At 31.6% G+C, this 13,263-nt stretch overlaps 1 protein-coding gene across 2 annotated transcripts; it reads right to left on the bottom strand.

Moving 5' to 3' along the window:
- Window positions 1-5,054: 5,054 nt before the first annotated feature.
- On the bottom strand, window positions 5,055-12,265 carry LOC132744010 (probable flavin-containing monoamine oxidase A). 2 transcript variants are annotated; one of them, XM_060732610.1, is made up of 11 exons: window positions 12,123-12,265; window positions 11,296-11,425; window positions 10,814-10,901; window positions 10,348-10,525; window positions 9,926-10,040; window positions 8,674-8,831; window positions 8,170-8,347; window positions 7,594-7,694; window positions 7,063-7,242; window positions 6,191-6,378; window positions 5,055-5,435 (listed from the first exon to the last, which is right to left on the bottom strand). In XM_060732610.1, exons 2-11 carry the CDS (start codon window positions 11,408-11,410, stop codon window positions 5,264-5,266), a joined length of 1,473 nt encoding a protein of 490 aa, XP_060588593.1. In that variant the 5' UTR covers window positions 11,411-11,425; window positions 12,123-12,265; the 3' UTR covers window positions 5,055-5,263. The 2 variants fall into 2 exon arrangements, with proteins under 2 accessions (XP_060588593.1, XP_060588594.1); XM_060732611.1 differs by lacking the exon at window positions 12,123-12,265 and adding an exon at window positions 11,654-11,806.
- Window positions 12,266-13,263: the final 998 nt, after the last annotated feature.

The raw sequence follows: 13,263 nt of genomic DNA, 5'->3' as shown, positions 1-13,263 counted from the left end.
TGCATTTTACTCCATTTAAAAGAAAAAAATGCATTCTTTAACTTATCACCATTTTAAACAGTTTATAAGATAATTTTGATTTTTCTAAGTTATCTTTATGAAATGAATCATGACTGTCAGAAATCTATAAAATTGAAATAATGGAGTATACTTTTTAAATTAATTTATAAGAAATTATTTGCTTGCCATATTTTTAAGTTTTGATGTAGACCCCAAAATTTTATTTTTACACAGTTGACAAACCATGTAAGTTAATACCTATGTCTAAGGGTTAAACGCATATTATGTCTCCGATAAGATGGAAATTTTCATTGTATAGAAAGGGCAGACATGAGTTTGAAAACTTGAAGATAATAGTTTAAGATAAGATTTCTTTATTTCTGCCAAGAATGAAGAGATACATGTTATACAAATTTCAAATACATTACATTACCTTTAAAGTTAGTAACAATATTTAAAATTATTAATTTAGGTTTTTTTCCCCAAGAAATGTATATCCCCAAGATTTGCTTGTTTTTATGTTCTAGCTCAGTATTTTATAGGACCAAGCTTATATTCAGATATTTAGTTTACCTTAAACACCAAGTGTTTTAGCCTTGCTTCTTAGAGCCATTATAAATTGTTTCTCAGTAAGCATGATTTTGTTTGTTAAATGTAAAAACCAAACATTTTGTATCATACTACACTAAAGTACCTGCATATTTAGTTTATGCTTAAAAGCCAGACAGACAGCACATTTGAGTTTGTTCTTTAAAATTAATAAGATGTAAAGTCAATGATGATTTAACTCCAATGAGATTTTAATTCAGTTTCGATCTTGACAAATGTGGCATTATCATACTAATTTATGTAACCAATATTTAACAAATGAGTCGCATCACAACGAAACCAACATAATGCATTTGCGACCAGCATGGATCCAGACCAGCCTGCGCATTTGTTCGTTTACAAACCCTATTACAAGTATGGAAACTGATAGCAAACAGCATGGATCCTGATTGGACTGCACGGATAACGTTGGTTTTGTCGTGATATAGGATATATAAGTATCTTGATTTTCATATTTTAATTATTTAAAGTACTGGATTAATTTACTACATATCTACTCTAAAAATATGTATGTTTAGTTTTTTATGTGCAATATAGTAAGAATATCATTATTAAATTGATTTCATAATTTACTTGCATAGTAAATTTGTTTTAATGGGTTCATTGTACTTATTTCATGTCGAGTGTTTTTGTTTTATTGTTTTTATTGGTGCTTCATAACTTCTCATATTGAAGTATTGTCTTTATGATTTTGTGTTAAAATTTCCAACATCTACTTAAAACTGAAATAGTTAAGTTTAAATGTATTGTTTTGAAAGAATTTATTTCTGCACTTAATCTTAATTTGACTTTGAAGTTTTATGCAGTTACTTGTCCGTTTATTATAAGATTATTCACTCAAAGTTAAGTAAATATAGTATATTGTGAATAAGTAAAAGGAAACCTAGATGTCCAACAGTTATTGATGAATGTCAGAATGTCTTACAGAAGGAAGTATTGTAAATTCTCCATAGAATGAAACAGTAAGGGAAAAATTCTTTAAAATCTCACTTTGTCAATTTATTACTTCTTAACATTAATCATCTTGGGTTTGGTACTTTCTTTATGACAAGTTTAACTGGTCATGCTAAAAAAAAAAAACCCGAAACCTTTAACAGTTAAAATGGCAGTTTAAACAAGCTGGAATCTAAAGTTATTAGCCTTTGCCACCAGTATAGAGAACCAGGCCAGTATAGAACCAGGCAAACCTGAACATTTGTACCAGCATGATGAATGTTTGAATGGTATATAAATAAAGGTTCCAAAGGTGAATAAATTAAGATTTCAAAGGTAAATAAATAAAGGTTCCAAAGGTAAATAAATGGTAAACAAAGGTTCCAGCAGAATAAGAATAAAAACTACTCAATTTGTCTGTCAATACATTAACAAACATCATTCATTTGTTCTACACTGATTATATTGTTGGCCCGAGTATTGCCTAGCTTGTTGAGATATTTAGCTTCAATATTAGAGGACTTGTTTTTATTAGCTCACCTGTCACAAAGTGACGGGGTGAGCTTTTGTGATCGCTTTTCGTCCGGCGTCCATCTGTCCGTCCGTAAACTTTTACTTTAAATGACATCTCCTCATAAACCACTAAGCCAATTTCATCCAAACTTCACAGGAATGTCCCTTTGGTGGTCACCTTTAAAAATTGTTCAAAGAATTTAATTCCATGCAGAACTCTGGTTGCCATGGCAACTGAAAGAAAAAACTTTAAATATCTTCTTTTAAAGAACCCAAAGAGCTAGAGCTAAGATATTTAGCATGAAACATCTTCTAGTGAGTGTCTACCAAGTTTGTTCAAATAAAAGCCCGGGGGTCAAAATTGGCCCCGCCCCAGGGGGTTTTTTATTTTTCCCTATATGCATATAGTAAAAACTTAAAAATCTTCTTTGAAAAAGCCCAAATAGCTAGAGTTAAGATATTAAGCATGAAACATCTTCTAATGAGTGTCTACAAAGTTTGTTCAAATAAAAGCCCGGGGGTCATTGATTTTCCCTATATGCATATAGTAAAAACTTATAAAAATTCTTCTTTTAAAGAACTCAAAGAGCTAGAGCTAAGATATTTAGCATGAAACATGTTCTAATTGGTGTCTACCAAGTTTGTTCAAATAAAAGCCCTGGGGTCATTGATTTTCCTTATATGTATATAGCAAAAACTTAAAAAAATCTTCTTTGAAAAAACCCAAATAACTGGAGTTTAGATATTATGCATGAAACATCTTCTAGTGAGTGTCTACAAAGTTTTTTCAAATAAAAGCCCTGGGGTCAAAATTGGCCCCGCCCCGGGTGTTATTGATTTTCCTTATATTTGTAAAGCAAAAACTAAAAATCTTCTTTGAAAAAACCCAAATAGCTAGAGTTTAGATATTAAGCATGAAACATCTTCTAGTAATTGTCTACAAAGTTTGTTCAAATAAAAACCCTGGGGTCAAATTGGCCCAGCCCCATGGGTGTCATTGTTTTTAACTATATGCATATAGTAAAAAGTTAAAAAATCTTCTTTTAAAAAAAACCAATGAGCTAGAGCTTAGATTAGCATGAAACATCTTCTTATGGGTGTCTACCAAGTTTATTCAAACACAAGCCCATGGGTTAAAATTGTCCCTGCCAGGGGGTGGGGGAGGGGGTTTCGGAAGGAGGGGGTAGATAGTTGTTTTTCATTATATGTGTGTAGTAAAAACTTAACATCGTGAAACATCTTCTAATGGGTGTCTTCCAAGTTTGTTCAAATAAAAGCCCTGGGGTTTAAACTGGCCCCCCTCCGGGTGCCTTTAAACAGGTGAGCGACCTCAGGGCCATCATGGCCCTCTTGTTTCCATGATAGCTTCATTATTTGTTGACAGTTTAATATAGGAGAGCATCATTGTGTTATATGACATGTTTTATGCTTGAAGGTTTATAATAAGTGTTGTAACCCTGATCCTTATTTAAAATATGCATAGCCTGGCTTGTATTTTAATTATCAAATATTTAATGTTAACTTATTATTGGCACATTTCTTACTGTCATAACTGAAGTTTCATGTTTTCATTCTCATATCCAGAGACATAGATAACAGAGATGGGCAACTTCCTAGCCAGTTAAAATATCACGCGTGCCTGCTAAACTTAAAACTTGTAGCAAGTAAAACTTATTAACCAGATATCAAAATCAGTATAACAATACATTTTCTGAAAGCTTATGCATTTGTCTATGGCTGCAGGTAAACATATTTACAGTTCCCATTTAAATAAATGTTACATCACTTTTTAAAGAGAACTACTATAATAATTTTTGTTACAAAACTATTCATATGACAAAAAACTATCTATGTCTCTGTCATAGCTTATATCTGGGTTAAGTGATAATTTTCTGTTGCACAAATTTTGATGTGTTTCCTTATCAACAAGTTTTATTTACTTCTCATCAAGATTTTTTTGTCTTAAATATTTAAAAAGTTTTAAAAATTTTGACATTAAATTCAAAATGATTATATACATACTATTTCTCAATTCTTATTAAAAATAGTCAAGTTATGTTTAATGTGTACATGTCTCTTCTTGTAAAATTTCTGTCAACTACAATTGAAGTATAATAGTGTTTATTATCATAATGGTAAGCACATTTTGTTTTACCAGTTTTACTTTTGAAAATGAAATAAATATTAAAGTATAGTAATCAAGATATTTAATGTAAAATAAATCATACCCATATTGAAAATTGTTGGAAAATGAATTTCAATTTATTACAAAAATGAGTGATGACTCTTATTGATTTAAATGTTTTCATTTTTGTGAGTACAGCACAAAAACATTACAGAATAAAGGTGTGAAAATGATAAACAGGGTTATTTGTACCCATGCAAGGTTTTAAATTGTTGGTTTACAATATGTATATTTGTTCATACATGAAGCTGTTTTATACATGTTACATTCACGTGTATTTATGACATGTACATTGTGACATGCTAAAATTTATGAATAAATTTATAAAAACAACAAATTTGTGTTGACTGATTATTGAAATAACTACAATACTGTAAACAGGTGTTTATTTAATTAACCTAGATTCAAAATTTAACATTTTACAATAATGTAGTATCTTAGTATATTTTGTATATCTCAATGCACCAAGCAGGTTTTTAGACTGTTACAGGAATATATGCTAACTATAACCCCATAGGTATATTCCTTCATGTATAACAGCAATCTCTCCAACACAAACAGGAGAGCATTTGGTCGATATATACTGAATGAGAAGTGTTGTGTTAGTGATTATAAGTTATCAACATTTAAAACTAGGCCACATCCCAAAAGGCTAGATACAAACATCTAAAGTTCAAGAAGTAAAAATATAAATGCACCAGTATTAATCTTAATTCTGTATGTGTTTCTGCATTCATTCTAGACCACAAGTCAAGAGAATGGATTCACATATACAGCTGTCAGAGGTTATATTGTAAGAAATTAAAGGTGTACAGACTGTGCAGCAGTTGAGTGCTATTTCAGATACTTATGAAATGATACATTGTATATCAATATGAGGAAATAACTTTGCTAGATATAAAAGTCATCATTTAATACAATTGATTCCAAACAGTATTGTCTTCATGAAAAAGTAGTACACAATTGTATATCTCTATGTTTATATCACAGTAAATGAAGGTTAAACTATTTTTCTACAATGATTTAGGTGTTTGGTAGTTTGAATGGTTTGTTGTTGTCTATAAGATCTTGACCTGACACAGTCTGGGGTCGAAGGTCAAGAAGAATTTCTATTGCAGCACGATGCCCGGCCTGTACAGCTCCACTCATATAACCTGTCCATATTGTAGCAGTCTCGGTACCAGCAAAATGTATACTGAAATAATAAAATATTTTTAAAAAATAATACCGGGGTATATGCCAATTTCTTGCTTTATATGGGAGTCAGACCTGGATATTACAAAACAATTGTACAACTTGTTGAAATACATATTGACTGAACAGCAAACAGATCAGACCATGAACAGTCTATATTAGATCAGCCCATAATTATGTTGTTAAGATACAGTTCTTATATACACAATGTATTCTGTAGTGACATTTGGTTTATACAGAATTTATTTTAGTTCGATTGTGTAGGAAGCTATAAGCTTAAAGACACACTTTCGAATCTGTTCCTGGAACCAACCAGTACTGAGCAATGAGTGTAAAGTTTCTTGCCCAAGGAAACAATGACTTGCCCCTCACGGGGTTTGAACCCATGCAGTAGCGATCATTAGATTACTAGTCCGATGCGTTAACCACATGGCCATGCCGACATTTATGAATACTAAAACTAGACACCTTCCTATATATATTGATGGCATTGGTCAGTTGAATATTTCTACTAGCACTCAAATGGAAGCATCAATGCGTTGGTGACTGGGTAGGTAGGTAGTAAATAAAACACAAGAATCACATTAAGCCCATTATCATTTTAGTAAGATACAGTTCTTATATTCTGTAATATATAAAGACCAAAATTAGACACCTTCCAACTCCTTGTAAAGTTTGTGAAAGGGAAGCTAGATTTTCTAAAAACATTTTATAAAGTGTATGAAAGTCCTTCAGTTAGTAATTAAGAATATATACCAATTAAAGGGTTCTCTCAACCCTACAGTGTAATATTTCATGGCACCCGGCCCAGCTACACAGACTGGTGCTCCGCCTACATAAGGCTCCGCCTCCCAATCTTTCTCTGCATAGTCAATGTAATCATGTACTTGTTCACCGAAGAATTGAGCCAGACATTTTAAAACTGATGATTTCCTGGAGGCATCCTGCAAAAAAAAAAAAAACATTTGCTATTTAATTAGTTAATTTATTGTGTTGATAAACTAGTAATAGTCTTACCCTGCTGTGAATTTAGAATTTCTGTGAGTAGTTTTTAAGGTTTGAAATATTTAAACAAGAGAAGCAAACAACAGTATATATAGTCTGATTTAGCTCCATGCTGCAGGCAAACAATGCTTATTGCTTTTTGTTGCCAGTACTTAAAAAATCATGTTTGAAATCATTTTAATACATTTTTATGAATACATATTCAAAATGTTTCTGTGAAGGTTTAAGTTCTGTAAATGTAATTTTGTAAAATTTATTTATGTAAATGACATTCTAATTTAACCTAAAGATCATCATTAAAGCAGAGTAAAATATATCAACATATGACTACAATAAACTATGGATTACCTAGCTGGCATTAAGCTTAAATTGTTTCTTATCATATCTCTTTAGACATGTGCATTATTAAATGGAGCTATATTGCAAACAACTAAATTTGCAAATTAAAAACACTTTAATAAATTACTCAATATATATACAGTGTAGTTTCTAAATATTCCATGCAAGCACACAGATGCAATTTTATATATGCTTCACCTTCCTTAAATTTGTGAAAACAAAAGGAAGTCATAGCAGACAGAGATGTGTTATTTTTTAGAAGAAATGTGTAATTATTAATATACATTTAGTTGTCTCCACTCTACAAGCTGGTAACCAGCAATAAAGGCAACCAGTCCAGGGTTCCCGCTGGCTGATGTATCATCAAACACCAAACATAGCGGACCGGAGGTGCAATCTGATTCAGTACTTGGTCCCCCATTGGTAACAACTTCACCAGAACTACCATCTTCTCTCCAAAATGTCTGCAAAGAAGTACAATTTGTTCATGTAGAAGTAACATAATAAAAATGTTTGGCATGGAAATTAACAGTGCAAAATTTGAAAAACACATTTGGTTTAAGTTGACCTTTGTACAGATATATTAGACACACAAAGAGTGATATATATTGTAAGTGTGTTGATATCCATTTTGCATTACCATTTTGTAAACAGAACGGCTCAAATTAATAGATTTCAGTAAATACATGATCAATATCAGCAGAAATTTTTATTGTGATTTCTCTAACTTTCTAGAACAATATGTAATTAATGTTCTTCAGATAAACTGACTTCATTTGTGTTTTTTATTTGAGCTTTCACAATGCTTAAATTACCTTTTTATAAGTGATAACAACTTTTGCATAATTAGCTACCGGCATTCGTTTATGCAGTTCTCTCTTTACTGGAGGTAAACGAGGATTAAAATTGATTTTTGCTGTAAAATAAAATATTGCTATGATGAAAGTTTTTTTTCCATATCTATAAAATCACTACCAGGTATCTTAGAAAAGATCATCTATCATAGAAAAACAATCAAAACTGACCACTGGCATGAAAATTGTAACCTTAAGCAACTAAGAAAAGTGTTGTCGAAATTCTGTCACACAGAAAAAAATTTGGTAATTAATAATTTACAAAAATTAAGTGAATGTCACAACAAAGTTTTTGCTGTTAGAGTAAATGATGACAGAAACTGTATGTTTACAAGAGCTGTTATATGTATAATAGGTTCCAACTTTTCTCAGCACTTGATAGTGAAAACAATCATACATGAAAGTTCACAATGGTTGAGGGTTTTCAATTCAGTATAAAGTAATCCTTAAGTTAGAATTATAAAATATAATGTAACAGTATTCTGTAGCAAACCATACTTTCATTGAAGACAATATCTTGAAATATTGAAAACAAACCTATTTGTGATGGAGGAATGGCAAGAACTACTTTTTTACACTTGTATGTTTTCCCAGATTCTGTTGTCACAACAGCTGTATCCTGGCTTTGTGTGATTAATGTGACTGGTTCCCTCAACTTTATTCTAGAATCACCAAGTTCCTCCGCCATACGTAGAGATATCTGATAACAGCCTCCCTAGATAATAGAACTTTGTTCTTGTGACAAATATCAAATTGTAAGTAAAATTTTATATATTTTAGATGTTCGATTCACATTACAGGTATTCTTCTTAAGATTGCTTTTTTACTATAAATCAGGAGAAGGTGATCAATTTTATAGATTTAGCAAATTTGGTAAGTCCTTTAATTTAATAGCATAGAACAAAGCAACAACTTTGATATGTTTTTGATAAAACAACTTTGTGTTAAGACAACTCTGGGTTTTAGCTATCTCTAGCACAGTCATAATTATTAACTAAAGACACCTATTTTCTACACTGATGATAATATACCAATGTTTACCTGTACAGTATATTCCTGGGCCATATATGGTGTTGCTTCAACTAAATTTTTCAACCCTCCTGCAGCTGATACGTAGGTTAAGAAATACAGAAATGATATTTCACACAGTTCAACTCCCAGTACTCCACGTAATGCAACTTCCATAACTTCCTTTGATTCTGTAGACAAAAACATATCACATATATAATCACTTTGAAATAAAATATGTTTCATATTTTTGAGAATAATTTCTTAATTTTCTTTCTCTTTTGCCATTTTAAGAGCATTTAATTATTAAAATAGTTGATACAAAGTGAGCGATATACTGTGAGTGATATACAGTGATTGATACACAGTGAGTGATATACAGTGAGTGATATACAGTGAGTAATATACAGTGCGTGATAAACGGTGAGTGATATACGGTGAGTGATACACAGTGAGTGATACACAGTGAGTGATATACAGTGAGTGATATACTGTGAGTGATACACAGTGATTGATATACTTTGAGTGATACACAGTGATTGATATACTTTGAGTGATATACAGTGAGTGAAACACAGTGAGTGATATACAGTGAGTGATATACAGTGAGTGATACACAGTGAGTGATACACAGTGAGTGATATACAGTGAGTGATATACTGTGAGTGATATACAGTGAGTGATACACAGTGAGTGATATACTGTGAGTGATACACAGTGAGTGATATACTGTGAGTGATACACAGTGAGTGATATACAGTGAGTGATATACAAGTGAGTGATATACAGTGATTGATATACTGTGAGTGATACACAGTGATTGATATACAGTGCATGATAAACAGTGAGTGATATACTGTAAGTGATACACAGTGAGTGATACACAGTGATTTATATACAGTAAGTGATACACAGTGAGTGATATACTGTAAGTGATACACAGTGAGTGATACACAGTGAGTGATATACTGTGAGTGATACACAGCGAGTGATATACTGTGAGTGATACACAGTGAGTGATATACAGTGAGTGATATACAAGTGAGTGATATACAGTGATTGATATACTGTAAGTGATACACAGTGAGTGATATACTGTGCGTGATACACAGTGAGTGATATGCAGTAAGTGATATACAGTGAGTGATATACAGTGAGTGATATACAATGAGTGATATGCAGTGAGTGATATGCAGTGACTGATATCCTCTAAGCGATATAGGCTATATCTCATTGATATAAAAACTTGGTGCTTTTCTGATAAGCATAAAATAAGTTACAGTACCTGCCATCCACATAGTTTGGTTAATGTAAGTTTCCATTGTCATGCCATCAAATTCCTTCCCTCGTTTACATGACAACGGATCATTCTGGTCCACCTCTTTAGCTAAACTCTCTATCTGAATATATATATAAACAAACTCTGTGTAAAGGTTGAAGTGACACTTGCTAGCATCATTGGTAATGAAAGATCTTGGTTGCATGTTTGAACATTATTTCAGACATGAACAACTTTCAGTAAGATATTTGGGTAGATCTCTAAGTCTGAGGTACCTTTTTTTCCTTTGAATACAAACAAAAAGAGAAAACTCTACAAACTATGTGGTCCATCTAATACTGAAAATGAAAATTTTAAAAATATAGGAGGAATACATTTCTACAAATTGTAAAATATGAACATAATAATGACATCATAGTTGTACTTACCCTTTTCATGGCCCTATCGAGATCTAGAAGTGCCAGGAGAGATAATGTAGGTATATCTGACATGTAACTCTTAACAGAGTTATCTTTCCCTACCTGGAGAAATTTTCTACCTGTCAGGTATTGTGGATGTGTCTTTATATCAAACTCTTCTAATAACTTCATTATATGAGTCTGACATCTACAATAGATTTTATAATCTCTTTTTGTATTAAAAAAAAACTGCATTATTATAACAAAGATTAACCATCTTTTTGAAAATTTCTGTTGTTAAACATAATTATAACTTCTAAAATGTGGAGATTCTTTAAAGAGCAATGAAAAACAAAGACAAGAATGAAAATAGAAGATATAATGATTGTTTACGTTAGAAATGGGAAACAAATATGGTGAGTAAAGTTGTAAATTATTAATTAACTTTAAATTAAAGCCCGTTAAAAACCAATTAGTAACAATATAAGGTACTTACCTACCAACCCAGTGAGCACCAAGATCCCAACTGTCTGTACCAGTCTCTGTTTTTAAAGGTACTGTAAATGTACGACCACCAACCCTGTCTGTTTAAATGATGATAATAGCTAAAGGGTTGTATTTCAACATGAACATTCACAAACTTTTTAACTTAAATTAGGTTTAATGAGAAGTAAAGGAATGCTTATACAAAATGATAATCTTAGAAATACTTTTCTAATCATCAATCTTAAACTCAGGCTACTATAAAGATAAGTTGTATTTTAACCAGTCTACACTCTGCAATCTGATCAGAAAATTTAATGTTTGTTACTTTATGGTATTGCTTTTTCTGCATCTGATAGCTCACAATGACCAGTTCCTAACTTGAAACATGATAAAGCAATTGTTACATATCCAGTAGAAGGTTTTAAATTGCATAAATTGATGTGCACCGCTCATTCAAAGTACGATACTGTGTTTATTGAATAGTTTATATACCTGCAGCTTCCAGAAGGAGGATGTTCAAGTTTGAATCTTTGGCAAGGAGGTACCGGGCAGCACTGAGACCAGATATACCAGCACCCACAATCACAACATCATAGTCTTCCTCCATCTTGTGTCATACAATCTATAATACATCATGATGCTTTAAAACTACATGTATTTTATTATGTAAACAAAGAAATAGTGATAATATATAAATTCACGTTTGCTCATAATTTTTCTCCAATGATAAATGCATAAAACATTTTTAAAATAAATGCTTCAAAAAGTAGTAACATTTTGTAAATGAAAGTTTAAACAATACAATAGTATCTTACTTCAATTAATGATTTAATACATTATGAAAACTGACCTTTTGGGTTGTATTCCTAATTTGTTAACACTTTCATGTAGATCTCATATTCTTTCAGTGTCACAAAACAATGTATATTTAAATATTTACATTTTAGTTTTGTCTATTGTCCTCACTGATAACAGTGAACCCTATCTCAATGTTAACTTAATGCAATCAAATGTTCATGTTTACTTTGATAATACTGCATTTTTATTTCCAGATACATGTATTTATCTATATAAACTGTCTTGACAATAAACAACCCTGAAGTTACATTTTAAATAGTATATCCATGGAAACTATTTGTGGGCTTATTTATGCCATTAAATTTAATCTTCCAAGCTATTGATTATGCATACTGGTACATTTATTCTGTACATGATAGAGGCTAACTACCTGGTACATTGACAGGACTATATTGACAGGTATTTCACAAAATTACACACCTTTAAAAGATTTGGCAAGAATGAAATGTTCAATAACTTACCAATAGTCTCAAGTCTTGTTACATACTGAATTAATCAAATTGAAAGAAATGGTGTCGGCAATTCAAGATTTGAAATTGATTTTAACTTTTTTAAGTTTATTTGTTTACATTGGAAAGGTCAAGGTTGAATCGTTATCTACATGTAGATTTTACAAAATTACCTCCCCTAAATGGATTATAAAATGTAAGAAAAAAATCTAAATCAATTAAAGATTTCTACGGATTTCTTTCAGCAATCAAACAAATAAATCTGTTTTCTTATTTATCATCATGACAACATGAAGTTTTAAACTGATATAATATAGGTATTTTTGCCAAGTGTTGGGCAGGTAATAATACATGTACCATATACTATAAAACATGTCCCTTTAATCATCAAAGAAAGAATTCCTTTGCTGCATTCTAAATTAGTCCTTCATTATAATCGTTTGACCTTAAAGGACAAGGTCATTCAGGGGTCAAGGTCATATTTCAATGTATAAATATAAAGTTTAGGCTGCTTGATAAGCTTATTATATAAGCTTACTATATTAAGTAAGAGTCAATGCAAGGGACAGGTTTTTGATTTGCTTGAAGTAAAATGTCTCACGCCACTGTGTCAAAATGGAAAATGCAAACTGGTCAGCCTAGTCAGTAAGGAATCCTGTCCATATTATATACATGTGCAGACTGGCTCGTTTCTACCCTGGTGGCAATGCCATTTATTTCTTGTTCCATTATCAGGCTAGGATATACTGTTGTGTTTTATTTTGATTAAAAAGTTTGTGACTTAGTCATGTTTGCATTAATATACTATCTGGGTTCAAACTTACTTTAGACAAAAGACAATCAGCAATGTGCCATTTATAAAAAGTTTCTTTGTTTCCTAGCAACTACTCGTTAATAAACCTGAGAATACACACAAGAGAACTTTCTCTTGTTATTTATTAAAGCCTAGACTTTCACTTTTTAATAGACTGGAACTCCTGCAATTTCTCAAAGAAATGGAAGGGTTATTGTGGACGTTCATATCTGTAGTAAATTCTTCAACAATCAACATAAACTAGAACTGCCACGGGGTGAATACCCCCGCATACCACTTTGTCAGAATCAACAGTGGTCATTCAGAGCTCAAGAACAACCTCCCTGCCAAATCTGAGGG

Source organism: Ruditapes philippinarum, unplaced genomic scaffold (assembly GCF_026571515.1).
Source record: "Ruditapes philippinarum isolate M1 unplaced genomic scaffold, ASM2657151v2 ctg684_1_1_1_1, whole genome shotgun sequence".
Classification (NCBI taxonomy): Eukaryota; Metazoa; Mollusca; class Bivalvia; order Venerida; family Veneridae; genus Ruditapes; species Ruditapes philippinarum.
Note: the sequence above shows the minus strand (reverse complement) of the source record. Positions and strands in the feature narration are given on the sequence as shown.